The sequence below is a fragment of the Stenella coeruleoalba genome (genome assembly GCF_951394435.1).
Source record: "Stenella coeruleoalba genome assembly, chromosome: 11".
In the NCBI taxonomy this organism is placed as follows: Eukaryota; Metazoa; Chordata; class Mammalia; order Artiodactyla; family Delphinidae; genus Stenella; species Stenella coeruleoalba.
The window spans coordinates 87674041-87691956 of NC_137157.1; the positions used below are offsets into that span (position 1 = coordinate 87674041).

At 35.5% G+C, this 17916-nt stretch overlaps 1 protein-coding gene across 1 annotated transcript in view; it reads right to left on the reverse strand.

Annotated features, from left to right (window-relative positions):
- Positions 1-17916, reverse strand: part of PIK3C2G (phosphatidylinositol-4-phosphate 3-kinase catalytic subunit type 2 gamma) — a 390888-nt gene that overhangs the window by 290764 nt on the left and 82208 nt on the right. Inside the window, exons 6-7 of the mRNA XM_079938052.1 lie at positions 7017-7119; positions 2522-2592 (exon numbers count right to left, since the gene is read on the reverse strand). Coding sequence (XP_079794178.1) covers positions 2522-2592; positions 7017-7119 — 174 coding nt within the window. The remainder of the gene's footprint in view (positions 1-2521; positions 2593-7016; positions 7120-17916) is intronic.

Genomic DNA, 17916 nt, shown 5'->3' on the forward strand with positions numbered 1-17916 from the left:
CATGTACACATCTGTGGTGAGATCTGGCACCTATGAGAGTGCACACTGACAGCCAAGATCCCCACAGCTGTGTCTGGGGCAGATTTGGCCCTTTCTCCTGTCACTGGTCTGCACCACTGGGCTCATCTGCAGCTAGCCCCCAAGCTGTGCACCTGCACACCCTTGTCCTGACTCTCGTCACTGGCTTTTACTCCACGTGCCCATGGAGAGCGACTGCAGCCACAGAAGTGCACTCCAACAGCCAGGATCCCTGCAGCTGCCAGTGCACCCACAGTCCTAACCCTTGAGACTGGCACTGCCCCCCACCCCCCAACTATATGAGTGTCTGCAGCCAGCCCCTGCCACTCCACAGGCGCCTCCAGCTGGCCCCCAGAGCTGTGAGTATGTACACCACCAGCTCCAGCAGCAACTGCTGCCTGCCCTGGTCTCTAGCTGCTGGACCTGGAGGCACCACTGAGGATCGCAACAGCCCTCGCAGCTACTGCAGATCCCCCCCACAGTGCTTACCGAGGACCACACGGTTGTCGATGCTGTGGACCCCAGTGACCTGAGCTGAGGAGACATCGTGACCCCCCACCTCCGACCTGGCGTTGTCTCACAACCCTGCACTTGGTGCCCGTCACCACTAGGCCCAGGGTCACAGCACGTTCCAGTTGGCCCTCGCCTGTAGGTGAAGGTCTTTCCGTACTGAAGCCAGCCCATAAAGTCTGGAAGAGGTGACTGCTTCTTCCTGTATACAGACAACTTTGCAAGGCTACAAGATCACAGTGAATCAGGGAAATATGACACCACCAAAAGAATACAGTAAACTTCCAGCAACTGACCCCAAAGAAATGGAGATACAAGAATTGTCTGACAAACAATTCAAAATGATTGTCCTAAAGATGCTCAGAGGACCACAAGAGAACACAGAAAAAGAATTTAATGCACTTAGCATAACAATACAAGAACAGAATGAGAAATTTAACAAAGAGGTAGAAAACATAAGAAAGAACCAAACAGAAATCTTTGTGCTAAAGAATACAATGACTGAGCTGAAGAATTTGATAGACTAGACCAAGCAGAAGACTCAGTAAACTCAAAGACAGATTTCTTGAAATTACCCAATTGGAGGAACAACAAAAAGAAGAAAAGGAATGAAGAAATGTCTGTCAACTATACTTCAATAAAAAAATACAGTAAAAAAAGAAAAGTGAGCGAATAAATCCTATGGTACTCACAGCCTCCTTTTGTCTCTCTGTACACTAGGTAGCAGCCACCTACAAGTCACGGCCCTCCACAGAACAGTTCAAAACAGGTCTCTGATTCCCAGGGATTCCCCAATTTTTAAAGAATTTGTCAGGTTTGATGCCTCTCTCTGCATTTGTTGTTGTGGTAGTTGTTGATTTATAAATTTATTTTGGAATACAGCCTTTGTTTAATATGCCATTTTGATGGGGACCTATCTGATGCATGTAATTAGCAATACAGTAAAAATTTGGATTAAATTATATCAAAAGTCCTCTTAAGTTTTACCCATTCTATGATTTTATGGTACGAGGCTGAATACGGGGGGGGGGGGGGGAGAAAGACACAAAAAAGGGAAAAAAAATGGAAAGATATGATAGTTTAATGAAAGAATGTGGCCTTTGCAAATTGCAGACAGCCCTGATTTGAATCCTAACAAACTGAGCAGCTGACCCCAGGCAAGTTATTTACCCTTCCAGAACTTCAGTTTCCTTGATTCTGAAGTAAGATAATATGTATTCTTATGGGGTTGTGGGGAGAATTACATGAGACAATATATACAAAATGTATTAGAACTCCAGGAAGTGATAGCTATTATTAATAGTTACTAAAAACAATTTAAACCCATTCTTATATCAGGCTGTGCTTTAGAGATTTATGACATACCTCCCACACTCCCTTTTTTGCTCATTCAACTCAGAACAACTTTAATTCCAGATAAAGGCAGCCTGTAGCACTGATATCTTCTCCCAGGTTAGCTTCCTGATAGGTTTGTTCTTTCAAATAATACATGCATATGTTGAGATATCAGACTCAATTAGGATATGTTCATTTGCTGTCACTTGAGTTTTCCAATTTGAAGTCACACTCCTCTGTTTATAATGTACCAATTATTTTCAGGGTGTTCCAGAAAGGAATTTAAAGCAGGATATGGTGACTTTCAAACTATGGGAATTCAGTTATACAAAGAGCTTAGTGACACATGCACAATCAAATTTACAAAATGAATGAGGAAAAAAATCCTTGAAAATGTAATAACCGGTAGCAGAGATATTTTTAAATGAATGTTAGATTGTTCTGGAAGGTGTTAGCAGCTCTTCAGATGTATCTGAATAGCTGTGAAGAATACATAATTATTAACAGAATTTGCCAAAGGGAAATATCTATTAAAAGTACAATAGCTTCCACAGTACTAGTGAAAGGACAGTTATTACAATCAACTGAAAAATATTGTGATTTGGCACTTGAGAACTCAGTCAGAAAGTAGTCTTGGAACAGGAATAAAATGTCTTACCTGGATACTTTCCAAATAGGCATAACTTCTAGAAGTTGGTTCAGATAAAACTGACTGTGGTCATCTTCATGCTGTAGACAGCAGAATATATTAATATTTATAGAGCGAATAGGAACGAATACCAGATAAAAATAGGTCCATAACTTCCTGCTGTCATTTGATTCACCTCTTTTGATAACTCTCATTTATCATTTTAATACTTTGTTTTAAAGACCTTATAAGACTCTCCTCAACTGTATAAGCATTCTTTTCAAAAGTAAAACAGAAAGCTGAGCTTTGGTTGATGATAAACCCCAAGGATAGTTGAAAAACAACCTGCCATCACCAAGGTCAAACATTAATTTCTCCCGGCAGGAAGGCAGTTTTTCAGACACCAGTTCTCCCACATACGTGCACATTTTCTTTACATTTAGGCCACAAATCCGTGGCAGTATAAGACTTGACAGCTTGCCAGATTGGCCGGCAGACACAGAATGGACTCCTCCTTTTTTCAGATTTTCCATACCTTGCCACCAAAACGTCAGCATAAGAGAACCTTCCATCTCATGAACATTCAATTATGCTGATGAAAGACAACTACTGATAGGTGTAAGTTCCAGGAGTTATCAGATGGCACTGTATTTTTCTCCCAAGATGAGCAGGAACTACTCGTCTTAAAATATGAGTCCTCTGGTCCACATGTATGCATGCACACACACACACACACACACACACACACACACACACACACGTCATAACTCCTTGATTAGCTCTTCTGGAATGGGCATCCATGAAAACCCTATGCAAGTCTGCAGAAAATGCAAATATACTCCATCATAATTGCACTTTTTCACCACACAGTGACGTTAAGTTTGACAGCTGAATGAGTCCCTCCATGCCTGGGGTGCATGTAATCCTGTATGTCAGTACACACACAATGTATTTTTAAAGCTGCCTATTAGAACTTCTGACAGAAAACATCAGAAGGAAAACCTTTACATGGCTTAAGATCAAAGGTAAATTAATTTTTATATTGGGTTGTATTGTGAGAAAGAAGAAGGAAACTAAGTAACATGGAAAGAATAAGGTTATTGTTATAATACCTTGAGTGCATGCTATGAAAAAAGAATGCTTTGTAGAAATGCTAAGGAGCTTGAAAACATGAGGCTTACTCAGTAGGAATTTACCTCTAGAGTCAATGGCTGATGAAATCTGGAAGTATCATAGTGGTTAAGACAAATTTTTCTGCAGTAGAGAAAGCAAAACTTTAGGCATGGAGAGGACAGTGAAAGGGAAGGGAAAATAGAGAGTGAAAACCAGAGCCAGAATAGAGGTAGTAAGATTTGAAGTGTAGTATTTGGCATTTGCCTTATTTCAGAAGTTAAAACCAAAGCAGCATATAAATAATATGACTTATTTGAATCTTTCTGAATAGCATAATCATATTCATTTAAAAACCACTTTACTTGGCTTCCAGAGATACTTTTGGGGGAGGGGGAATTGTCCATTGTCATACAGTGACTTAACAAGAAAAAAATTTTATCTAAAGGATCTCAAAGAGTTGGAGGAAAGTTTGAGCAGTTGTCCGTGGAATATATTGTGCAATTTATTTTTCTCCAAAAGTGAGGGCCATACCTTTGTCTTAAGAAAAACATAAAGGTATTTTTTTCATTTTTTTCATACAGAAATCTATTGCTGTAAATGTTTTGTGAATGTTTTCTTGAACTAGAAAGAAATCTTAATTTTATGATTAATGTCTACAATGTTGGCAATACTTTTGATCAAACTTGAAAGGAAGAAAAAATTTTTAAAAAGTGTCAGCCATTCACATCACTTCTAATCAAGACAGGAATTTAAAATTTTTGAAATATAGGATGATTTCTAAAGACTGTCAATGTGTTTTATGAATAATCTCATGGAACATGAATTAAATCACTGTATATCAGTGTAATAGAAGTGAGTTTAAAATAGAAAAGCCATCTAAGATGAATTGAGCTTTGCAATGCCTTTTACAATTAGAATACTCTGAAATATCTACTGAAAGTTGATGGTGTCAATAAATTTAATAGAATGATAGCTATCATTATATTCCTAATATTATATAAAAAGAATATTATCAAGCCAATTTTATGTTGTTTTACTAGAAAGAAAATTTAGTTATTCATAAATGTTTAGCTTACAGCTGAAATTATGAAAATCATAGATAATTTTGACATTATTTTAAATAATAAGAGAGAAGACCATTCACCATTCCCTTACCATAGATATATAAAAGAAAAAAATCATTGGTCATTTATTTTAAATATAGCAATTCAGACCATGAAGAAGGGTCACAAATTGATAAACTTTCTCAGTTATATTAAATTAATCAGCATACTATGTCTGTTCCTGAAAGAATATTTTATAAAACAAGGCAATTATTATTATTTTTTTTATTTTCTTCAAATACAAGGTTTTCAATTGAAATTATAATCTAATCTACTCAATGGGTATTAAAAGTTTACAACAGAAAGTGTGATGCATCAGATTGCAACATATACATCATTTTGACATAACACACCAATGTCTATGCTCCTCAATATTTTCAATATCATGAGTAAATTTTTGAAATTTTAAGTGTCTTAACTAACATTAATAAAGTTTTACAGTTTTTAGTAGTAAAAGACTAAAATATCATATAGTCTAACATCCTATTGTTTTTGCTTTAGGGCTGTTATGAATTAATACATGTAAAGCCCTAATAACAGTGCCTGGCACCTAATATATACTTAATGTGGTTAATTATCATTGAATACCTATCATGGCCCAGACTTTGGGGTATGTGGATAAAGGTGTGGAAAACAAAACAACACCAAAAAAACATAAAGGTAGAATTTTGACTAATTGCTCTGAAACCACATCTAAAACTTTTGAGTGTAGCCCATAAGTTCTAAGTGTTTTTGTAATATAAATTGGTAGCATAAGGTATGTGAAGACTCACTGACTGGGCTCAAATCCAAGGTCCTCTACTTACCAGCTCCGTGAATGTGATCTGAGGAAAGTCATGAGCACGCTGGGATTTAGTGTCCTTATTTATTTATTTTTTTTGCTGTACGCGGGCCTCTCACTCTTGTGGCCTCTCCCGTTGCGGAGCACGGGCTCCGGACGGGCAGGCTCAGCGGCCTTGACTCACGGGCCCAGCCGCTCCGTGGCATGTGGGATCTTCCCGGACTGGGGCACGAACCCGCATCCCCTGCATCGGCAGGCGGACTCTCAACCACTGCGCCACCAGGGAAGCCCTAGTCCTTATTTTTAATAATATTTGACACGTGGAATTGTTGTAAAGAGTAAATATGATAGAAATATTTAAGTTTCAGATGTAAAATATATGCTGGATACATATTACATCAAAGTGGTGGAGTTATATGCATTTCAGAATAAACCTTAATTTACATGAAACTGAAATATGTTTGATGTGTGAATTACTACCAATGTGATAGTTTCTTTTTTCTTTAGCAATATACAACTTCTAAACAAGAGTAGAAATTTGAATTATACATTTTCTCTCCCACCCCCCACTGAAATGAAACATGATAATTTCAGCTTTTTCATCAACACTGAGGACAATTTGAAGACTCTTAGATTTATTAATACTGAGGGTATTAGTTGTACTTTATAATGTTTCTTTGTGGAGAGTTCAGATGCATGGCCCTGGAGCTGTCAACACTGGCTGAGCTGGGTACCAATTCCAAAAGACATTTCTAAACAACTCTCTTTTGGCCTCATTATGTTATGTTCCACATAGATATATTGCAACCTAATGCACCACCTGACACTTTTTATGATGAAGCACCTCAGACTAGAAAAAAAAAAGTCATGCACTGGAAGTCTGTTATCTGATGTAAATGACAGGGTGATGGGATTTTTGCCTAAAGCAGGTAATTGGAAGATTCTACAGATAAAAACTGCTAAAATATCAAAGTTTAGTGCATACTGTGCAATTTGGGTTTGAAGTAACTCAAGACACAACACAGGGAATAAAATTTATATCTAACACCATGAAACTGTCATTAAAGCACAGTAATCCCTTTCTAAGTAGTTTTATTATATATATTATGAATATTAATCTGTCCTGATTTAAACTGTGTTGACACCACCGTAGTCTTCAGATAGAACAAAAGTTGTGTTATTTTTCTTCCTTCCATGGTTTCCCCTTTACTTTTTCTATTCCATTCATTTCCTGGTGGATTCATGGATAGTATGAATAAGATAACATTAATAAGTTACTCATAAATGATTTTTCAAGAGACTAGTAGATTTATCATACTGAGGTTGCAGTAGTGTGTTCATGTAATTGCTTCAGTCCAAATTGTTAACAGACATAAAGATAAATATTATGTTTCAGTAAATATACTCAAATAAATATGTATTCATTAAACATATTTTAATCATAAAATGGCAACAATCCGTAAGGATGGGAATATTGTCCTTAAAGTAATACATTTGCTAATTGAAACCAAAGCTAAGAAAGTCTTACCTTTCGAGATAACTTTCCTGGAGAGTCCCTATTTTTCTGTAGATTAAGTTGAATAACAGATTTATTTTTCTGAAATATTCTGTGGCTTCCCAAATAGTGATCACTGAAAGAGAAAAAAAAAATAGTTACTTCCTCCTATAATTTCCCCGAGTATATGTTCTCCTCCCTGACTTCATTTGCTTTTGTTTTTGAAACTTAGTCTGGTTAAAAGTTTTATATCTATCCCTAGTTTTATTTATATCTATCTATCTACCTATCTATCTACTATCTATCTATCTACCTATCTATCATCTATCTAATATGTATATATATGTATATATCTCCTCATATTTTAAAAAATATTTATTTATTATTTATGTATTTTGGCTGCACCGGGTCTTAACTGCGGCATGCGGGATCTTTAGTGGCAGCATGTGACTTCTTAGTTGCAGCATGTGGACTCTTAGTTGTGGCATGCATGTGGGATCTAGTTTCCTGACCAGGGATCAAACCCCGGGCCCCTGCATTGGGAGCTCGGAGTCCTACCCACTGGACCACCAGGGAGATCCTTCCTCATATTGTTTTAAATGACAAGATATTACACGTATTTTCAAATGCATTACGTTAGAAGATGACTAGACACATTTAGAATAGACATAATAAAGAATACTTAACATATTCGAAGTTACTTTCACCCAGCCATCGCAAAGCTGAGGACAACATGCTTCTGGGAGGTCTAAGTGATGTCACAAAGTGTTTGTGGGGACCACTGTATTAAGGAAGCAGAGCCGTGTGGTAGAAATCTCATTGGCTTTAGAGACAGATTTACTAGCTTTGTGACCTTAGGCCAATTAAACTGTCTGAAACTCAGTATTTTCCTTTTTAGAGTTGGGATATTAATGTCTACGTCAAAGGTTTGACAAGCAGATTAAACAAAAAATATCCTTACACATTTCAAAAATTTCTAATGGTGTAATTATATTTTCCCTCTCCCTCCCTGCCTCCCTCCCTTCCTTCCTCTCTCTGTAAATATTTCCTAATCACAAATTAAATGATGAGCAGAATGAACTACTGATTCACCACAGTGTTTGGAATACAATCTGATTCCACTTCTTTTAAATGAAAGGCTTTTATTATATGATCTCCTTTATAGATTTAAATTTTGATATTTATAGTGACTTAGTCATTAAAAAGGATGAATTATGTTAATGTAGCACTTTAAGGATTTTGGTTAAATACATGAAAGATTTCAGGAGAAAAAAAACACTCATTAAAAATTTGGGGCCCTTCAGGTGATGTATTCATTTATCTGGAAAACCCATTAGATGTTTGGGACCACCTATTTCTAACAATGTCCGACAAATAGAGCATTACTCTGTTGATATCTACTATATTCTCTGTAAATGTTATTTTGACAACTGCTATTTTTTAAGAAAATCCAACACCTATCCATTTTGGTGAGTGTTAGTGTTCACAGCATGTGTTCCCCCTTCTATTCCCATTCCTCCCATTAGTCTAAACTAGATTCCTGTTCCATTGCTATCAAAGGGCTCTTATATTGTTCCTTGAGTTATTTCTACTGTGAGTCCAGACATAAGACATGGCCAGTGTATTCCCTGAGTTTCTGGAATCATTGATTCCTGCCTTCCTCCAAGGGCCATTCCCATATTCTATCACGTATACTCAGGTTCCTCTCGTTTCATTTCCCCCAACCCTAATTCTTCTTTCCACACTTAGAATTCTGTTTTCCTCTTCCTATTCTGGGAACCACTTGAAGAGCAGAGACCCACCTTGCTCTAAAAGCTTCCTTTTCTTCAATGTGTTGAAGTCTGGACTCTGGACCCCAGTACAGTGAATTCAGCCTCAGATATGGCTACTGCTTTCCTGAACTACCTTATTTTACCCACCTGTATGTATGTCCCTTAGTAGGCTTACCAGATAAAATAGATGTCCAATAGATATGAATTTCAGATAACAATGAATAAAAATTTTTAGTATAAATACATTTTGTATAATATTCGATCCATACTTATACTAAGAAAAATTGGAATTTTTGAAATTCAAATTTAACTGAACATTCTATATTTTTATTTGCTAAATCTGTCAATTCAACTCCCTTCTAAAAGTAGGTCCTAGTTCTTCCCTTATCTTTGCCTCACTCTGTATTTGTGGGTGTGTGGCAGGGGTAGGGTCTGGGTAATTATCAGATTTTGGGTAATTAACAGACTTTGGAAGGAATATTTCCTCTATAAATTTTCTTTTTTTTTTTAAGTTACATTATAGGAATATAGTCTAAGAGAAAACATTTGAATTGTACTAAATTGTGCAAAACAAAAAGGTTTAAAAATTATTTCCCCTTTTCCAAAATAACAGTTACCAAGAGTTTATTGCACTTTTTTTATAGGCTGACATAAATGGCCAACCACATACATTTATGTTAAAAATGAGATCAATTTTATTTTAGCTGTGTCTCTAACCTTAGATAAACTTCTTTTAACTTATTTTCTGAGACTTTGCTTCCTAATCAGAAAATTTAAAGTACTCCATTCATAGCAATACCATCTGCTATGTTATTATAGGTTTGTATTAACCATATTTGTTTTTAAATTTTTTTCCTTCATTTTTTGGTATTATTTGAGTCCTGAGTCTCTTTTTTCTCTATCTTTACAGGCTTAGTAGACATAATTAATTTTAATCTTCTACTGGTTACCTAATTTTTTTCTAGTAAAACATATCTTAAATCTTTCCCGTTGCAACCTCAATCATTATTTATATCACACTCTCAAATAAATCTTAGAGCTTAATATGACTTTAATTCGGTTCTCTTTCATTATGCTACAATTGCCCAAGTAGAAATCATTTCAAATTTTTTCCAGATTCTTTTATAATTTACCTGATGAAATCGAGAAAAGTAGTAGATCAGTTGATCCAAAAAGTTATTAGATATGAGAATTATAAAAAAGACATATCTTAATATACTTTACTTTTAAACTAAAAATAGTTAAATAGCCTGTCAATAAGCAAAGTTTTGTTGCTAGAATAAAGAAAGCTGTTGATATAAGATGAAGGGTCTGTTGATTACAGTTTTGTGCCTTTCTGTCATAAACCAAACCTATAAGTAATTATCTTTAATTTCCAGCTCCAGCTTCTTTAATGAGGAACATATACTTGAAGTTGAGGAACAACCTGAATGGAGAATTGGTTTAGATTCCTATGATTATTCTAATCTCTTGAAGTTGTTTCTTCCACACTTAATTCAGCAGTAGTAGTTTTTAATGATCTATCTGGAATGCATTTGTTGAGTAAAGAGGCATATACAGCTCCAATTTTAGACATTTTTTCAACATAATAACAATTTGCCCGAACATCCCTAATTAATGAGGACATCTTTTCATCTCTGACTTACTATATTTATCACATGAACAATTTTCATAAATATCTGTTTCTGGTCAACTTTATTTCTTTCCAATATTTTTGCTTCCTTTAACTTTCTTATCCTAATGTGATGTCTAGGATGCTTGGCACACTGTTGAATAGTAGTAATGAAAATAGACATCCTTCTCTTTTTCTTGGCTTTATAGAGAATGCATAGAATGATGAACAAATACGATATTTACTGTGTCCCTGGTACATACTTTTATTGTCTGTTTTGTTAATGATTTTTTTAAATCATGAATAAGCTTCAGATTTTATTTAATGAGTTTTCTGCATCTACTGGATACATCATATTGAGAAGATCATTTTTTTCCTTGAATATGTTAATATATTAATTGTATCAGTAGATTTTTCCAATGTATAAATATAATTATCTTTACATTCTTGGGTAGATGCATCCACTGGTAGATTTAATTTGCAATTTTTAAAGTTTCTTTTTTCTACATAGAAAAATTTAGATTGGCCTATAATCTTAATGTTTTGTGTTTAATCTTTGTTTTAGGCATTACAATTAAACTAGCCTTGTAAACTGCATACACCTTTTTCTCAGTCCTGGAACAGTTCATATAATTGAGAATTATCCATTCCCTCAAAGTTTGGTGCAATTTGCCTAAAACTTCATTTTCTGCTCCCCACTGCTCTTTGTTGTATTTCATATTTATACTTCTTGAGCTAATTTTGAAATTCATGATTCCTTAGGAAATTGTCTATTTTTTTACAAAGCTGTCAAACAGATGTCCCAAGTCCCTTCTGTTTTAAATATCTTTTGACATTTACCTGTGATCTCTACAATCCGTTTGCAGTCGTTTTTTCCTTTGTGTGCTATCACTCTTTCTTGTTTTACCAGAAGGTTTTTTATTAATATTTTTTCCTGTCATTTCATGAGAATTTTGGTGGGCTGGTGGGTGTATTTGCATTTTCAGTCTAATGTATTAATCCAGTTCTGAAGATATAATTATCGTTTTAATTATGGGAATAATTTTGCATGACGAGAGAGCTCAAAAACTGGAAAGGAAGGGCTTTTCTGGTCTAACTCTCTCATTTTTCAAGTAAGGACACTGGGTTCAACCAAATAAGACCAGAGATTAGAACATAAATATTTGGAGTAAATATAGCGTACTTGAAGTTTACTTATAGATTCAAGCATTCCTGTTATAATGTGATGCACGTGTTTCTTCTTGTAAAAGGGGGGATTGAGGTGTTCTGCAAATTGTGGACTAAAAATAAAAGATCTCATGGGAAAATAGGGCTGGAAGAGACCACTCAAATCAATACAGTTCTCTAAGCAGGGTGTTTGCGCTTGTGCGCGCGCGCGCGCGCGCGCGCGCGCGCGCGCACACACACACACACACACACACACACACACACACACACACACACACACACACACACACACACACACACACCCTTAGTACAAAAAGACACATCTAATTTCAAAAATTTAAAGACATACTATAGTAAATAACAGACCTGGCTTTTAAAAATGTCTTTAGCTTGGTGGAAGAGGATGTAAGAAAGGTTTTTGATGCTGCTGAATATAGAGATGAGGGCAAAATGTACAAAAATTGTGGAGAATTCTTCAGTAAACATTTTCAAGACAGAGCCTGAGACCAAGTTGAGAAAAAAAATGCATGTTGGGTGAATGGTCACTGGTCACTGGTATACTACTGTCGCCCTCAGCAGCTTCATGTGTACTTTGCATTCAGCCACTGTTACTTAGTGGAGCAAAACATTCATATGCCAGAAAAATTTACCAGTATGAAGGTGACTACTCTGAATAAACTAATTCATGTTACAGAATTATGTCTTATTGCAGAAGAATTTGTACTTGGTACATCTTTTTTTGGGATATCATGTTTAAAATACTAAACAGTCCTTTTTGTGTGTGTTAGCAATAACAAAAACTATTACTGTGCTATGTCCCTTAAGATTAAGTCTCTGATGTTATTGAAAGGACTACAGATCTTCCAATAACCCTCACACTTTCTAAGAGCTGGAAACTACTGTTCACCACTTTACCATAACTCTGTTTGGCAAGACCACCATTTTGATTAATTTGTCTTTGATGATCAAGGGCTACACTATTCAGTATTGTAACTCTTAGACACTTTTGGCTACTGAGCACTTGCAATGTGGCTATCTGAATTCAGATGTGCTGTAAGCGTAAAATACACACTGAATTTTGAAGACTTAGCATAAAAAAGGAATAGAAAACATCTCAATATGTTTTTAATTCTGATTACATGGTTAAATGATAATGTGTTTGGTATATTGAGCTAAATAGAATATTACATTAGGGAATTCCCTGTCGGTCCAGTGGTTAGGACTCAGTGCTTTCACTGGCAAGGGTGCAGGTTCAATCCCTGGTCTGGGAACTAAGATCCCGCAGGCCAGGTGGCATGGCCAAAAGAAACAGAAAAATTACGTTGAAATTTATTTCCACCTGTTTCTTTTTATTTATTTTTTTAATGTGGCTAGTAGAAAACTCAGTTATGTGGCCCACATTATATTTCTGTTAGACAATGTTGATCTACAGAAAATGAAAGAGAAGAGAGAAAAAGAAAAAGCATTAAAGAATAGAAAGAAAGGTGGTAGGTAGAATTTAGTTAGTAAATGGGATAAGGAAAATTAAATTTCTGTTTGAGGACTCTAGGTATTGGAAAAATATGGGAAGAAAGACTACCACATCAAGAGAAGGAGAAATGAAAAATATTAAAAATATTGCTGCTAAGGTGGGTAATGTGGAGAGCAGAGTTCGAGCACTAAGAGAACTGGCCGCAGTAGGTATTACTATGCTTATAATGTGAACATTGGTATTTTCTATCTCAGATTATACAAACCAGGTGTTTTTTTCAATCTGGTAACATTTCAAATATGGGTGCTTAGTAGTTTTATTTAATAATAATGTAAAAAACTTCAACTGTTAAATGAACTCAATCTCTATGATACAATCAAAAGTTTAGTTTTTTCTTCATATATACTCGTAAATAAAAATTCTGCACATCCATTTATTTATTCTCTCAACAAATATTTGATTCCAGCTATGTGCTTGTTGCTATCTTAGGAACTGTTTTCTGAATATAACTGTCATTTAAGATGAACACCAAAAGGCTGAATCCTTGTACATAATTACTCCTATTTCCTATTCATAAGTAGCTCATATTATTTTAAAGTTTATCACATGAGCAGTTTATACATGGAAATATGTATATATTAAGAGATTAATAATATTAACACCAAAAAGCCACGTGCAGATACTTTAATTTGTCCTACAGGCAAAAAAGACATCCTAAATAATGTCCAACCTATGAATACTGATTCAGCCTAAGAACTCCTTGAAAACTCACATTTATCAACATTACTCTTTCATCAGGATGAATACATATTCTTATTTTATAGGATCACTAGATCTAAATTTTCTCCATTCTGATGTATAGGAAGTAGTCACAGAGATGTTTTGTGAAATATTACAGTCATAGGTAGAAAAAAGTATTTTAATTTCATCTTACAAATATTGAGAGTCAGGATTGCTGACAGCTATTAAATGTTTCTTTAAGAAAACTCAGTAATTAAGCTGACTTTTAATACTTTGGTTGACTAAGAAATGTAAGGTGAGTATGACAAGACATTAAAATATTAATAATACAATAGTACTCCACAGAGCACTTTCCAGGTACTTATTTATTTACACACACATGAACACACACACATGCACACCCACACATTCCTTTGGTATTTGCCACTTAAAAATTTCTATGATGTTATATTGATATCTACCATATCTTTAGTTCCAGTGAGCTTTGTAACTAGTGGAAATGCCCTGGATTTTATGCTTAAAGTAGTATTTATTGCTGGCTCAGCATAGATAAATATCAGCGATATGTTGTTTTCCTCAACCAGTGCTCCTCTCATTTATAGTTATTTTGCTTTCAGGGGAACCTTGAGTAAGAAAGTTAAACTTCATGACTTGGAGAGACAAGCATAGGGGAAATTCTAAAACTGTAGCTCACAGCCATGGGGTGGTTAGTTGAGGAGGGTCATGGTTTTGAACAGAGGCCTTCGATGGAGCATAAATGGATACCAACAGCAACTACTCAAGGGAAAACTGGACGTAAAAGATCTTGCCCCATTTTTTAAAATTCCCTCCAGCCTGTAAAAAGGCAAGTATCCCTAGTGCTTCTTCACTTGAATATGGCTGTATTCCTTTACGTATATAGTATACATACTTTTTTAAATTCAAAAATAAAATGAAATTGAACATATTGCAAGGGATTTTTTTTAATCTAGAGGAAAAGTTTTATAACAACTTCCAATTTTACAGTGCCTCCTCTATTAAGCTATGTATGCATAAAAGAAAAGTAGGGCTTCCCTGGTGGCGCAGTGGTTAAGAATCTGCCTGCCAGTGCAGGAAACACGGATTTGAGCCCTGGTCCAGGAAGATCTCACATGCTGCAAAGCAGCTAAGCCCATGCACCACAACTACTGAGCCTGTGCTTTAGAGCCCGTGAGCTACAACTACTGAAGCCCAGCACCTAGAGCCCAAGCTTTGCAACAAGAGAAGCCACTGCAATGAGAAGCCACGCACCGCAACAAAGAGTAGCCCCCGCTCACCACAACTAGAGAAAGCCTGTGTGCAGCAACAAAGGCCCAACGCAGCCAAAAAAAAAAAAAAAAAGAAAAGTAACAACAGTCTATATAAATGAAGTTAATTAAGACAGAGGGTCAGGACTTCCCCGGTGGCGCAGTGTTTTAAGAATCCACTTGCTTAATGGGGACAAGGGTTTGATTCCTGGTCCGGGAAGAACCCACATGCCACGGAGCAACTAAGCCCATGAGCCACAACTACTGAGCCCGTGTGCTACAAGTACTGAAGCCCGCGCGCCTAGAGCCTGTGCTCCAAAACAAGAGAAGCCACCACAATGAGCAGCCCATTGACCGCAATGAAGAGTAGCCCCTGCTCACTGCAACTAGAGAAAGACCACACGCAGCAATGAAGACCCAACACAGGTGCAAAAAAAAAAAAAAAAAAAAAGGGTTAATAAGAAAGAAACACAGCAGTGAAACTGGAACTTTGTATCTTTTGCAAAAATATATACTGAGCTCCAGGGAGATTTTTTTTGAGTTATTTTATGTAAACTTTGTAATATAGTCACCAACTTGGGAGATCAAAAATATGGATTTTATTCCATTTCAAGTTTCATTATTTTTCACACAAATGTCCAGAGAAGAAACATTCTGTGGATTTTCCTAATACAAAACATTCAAGAACTAAGATTAAAATAGCATATGTAAGCCTTATTAAAGTGATATTGGCTAATTTGAAATATTATGTAATTCAGATATTCTTAGCTAATAATTTCTTTACCTTGTTTAAGATAAATAGAGCACTAGGCTATTTAAACCTCAATTAATTCAAAATTAGGGGGATTAATAATTCTTAGCTTTTAGAAGTAAACAAGACTTGAGTAAGCAAAAATAACTTGATAGATGCATGTTGGCTATTACAGTTTTAGGTATAATAAAATTAAATTATATACCTGCATTTTGTTCTGATTTGCCTTGTCTTCATGAAAAAATCATGCAATAGCTTTGTGACTCTTTTCATCAAGTCTGTTGGTTAATGATGCTTGCACAATCACAAAGCTTTAAAAAAAGCATGGAGCTGAAATACGCTATAATTTTTACATGTTTCTTTCAATAATAAACATCTTTATTTAGTGTAAGCTCTTTGGGGAATTGCTTGATATGTATAGAGTATTCACATACTAGGACATTTGTTCTAGTACAGTTACTGGCTAGAACCAAATGCAAGTTTGTATATATTACTATTATTAATTTTTAGTTAACTATTTATTAAAGATAGCAACCAAAGTTAATTTTAAAGTGTTAGGAAGAGTACTTTGAAGGAGATCCAAAACTAAACTGAAGTAACTCAAGATACTCTTAATGAATGATTTATTAACAGAACATGTTTTCATTATTGTGTGTGAGAGCTCTCAAAGTGATGATGTTCCTTCCTATACTCTGACATGGTTCTGTGATTTTTATAAGAAGAAAGCAAAGTTATGTAAAAGAGAAACACACCTTAATCTATTTGCTCAAAGTAAATCTAAAAAGGTATAACAGATTAGATTATAATATTGTAATTCTTAGCTGTTCTGAATGTGCTGAAACTAATCAATTTGTTCCAGTTTGCTAAATGAAATCCTTAATTTCATTGAGAATAAAAAGACTCATTCCACACCACCCCAGGAATATATGTAACTGAGTTTTTGGGTTTTTTTCGGTAAGCGGGCCTCTCACTGTTGTGGCCTCTCCCATCGTGGAGCACAGGCTCCGGATGCTCAGGCTCAGCGGCCATGGCTCACAGTTCCCAGCTGCTGCATGGCATGTGGGATCCTCCCGGACCGGGGCACGAACCCGTGTCCCCTTCATCGGCAGGCGGACTCTCAACCACTGCGCCACCAGGGAAGCCCTGTAACTGAGTTTTTACTGCTAATGAGTATAATCTATTACCTTAAACTTTATAAAATATTACCTAGCCTTTTCCTCACTGGTACTTAATAGTCTGACTTTTACTTTGAATAAAAGACAATTCCAATTTATAATCAAGTGTTTAAAGAATAAATTAATACTAATTGTAATGGGATTAGCTAAAACATTTTTTAACCTAGAAGTTTTCTTAAGATTATTAAAAAATTCTGATTAGATTTAATTTTTGAAGAGGATTTTCTTACTCTAGTCAAAGAAATTCAACATTTTCTCTCCTAGGAGAGGTCAGGAAAGAGAAAAGGGACTCCAGAGTAGATAACCAGATCAGACTAATCAATGCTGGTGGTGAATCAAGAGGTAGATACTGTTTCTTAATTTAGATTTAAGAATATATATGACCGTTTCAAAGTAAGATTTTTAATTACCATAGGTTTTCTTTTACATTTTTTTAGTACTTGACAAGAGTCAATTAAATAATAAGAAAAGTTTTCTTTTGTCTTGTTTAAGTCAAGGATGTAAAACGTGGCCATAACTGTAAGCAATAGGCCCAAGCAGAATTTTCAAGAAGGATTATTTACTTTCTCCTTATGCGGCTTACTATTGACAATGCAGTCATGATATATTCGACTATAGCTTTTAGGTACAGTACATTTTATTTATTCTGCAGTACAGAAGCTGGTAAGGAAAATTGTTTTTAAGTTGAATTAGAAAGTAAGACTTACAGCAAGATTTTTGAGAAAAGAAATTACTCAAATCACATAGATTAGGAGTAAGAAACAGAAAAACCTGCACTCCTAGAAAATATCAGGCTCTTAGATAATAAAGGATAAAATTATGAAGTAGCATTATACTTCATATATTATAAATATATGAGTCTAGGAGGAAGTTCAACTACTCTTACTCTCTGGAAAGAAAGCAGACACAGGAACACTCTAGGAAACAGTCTTTCTGTCCCTAGGTCTTTATATCTGTGCTGCATCTCATGGAAAAGACG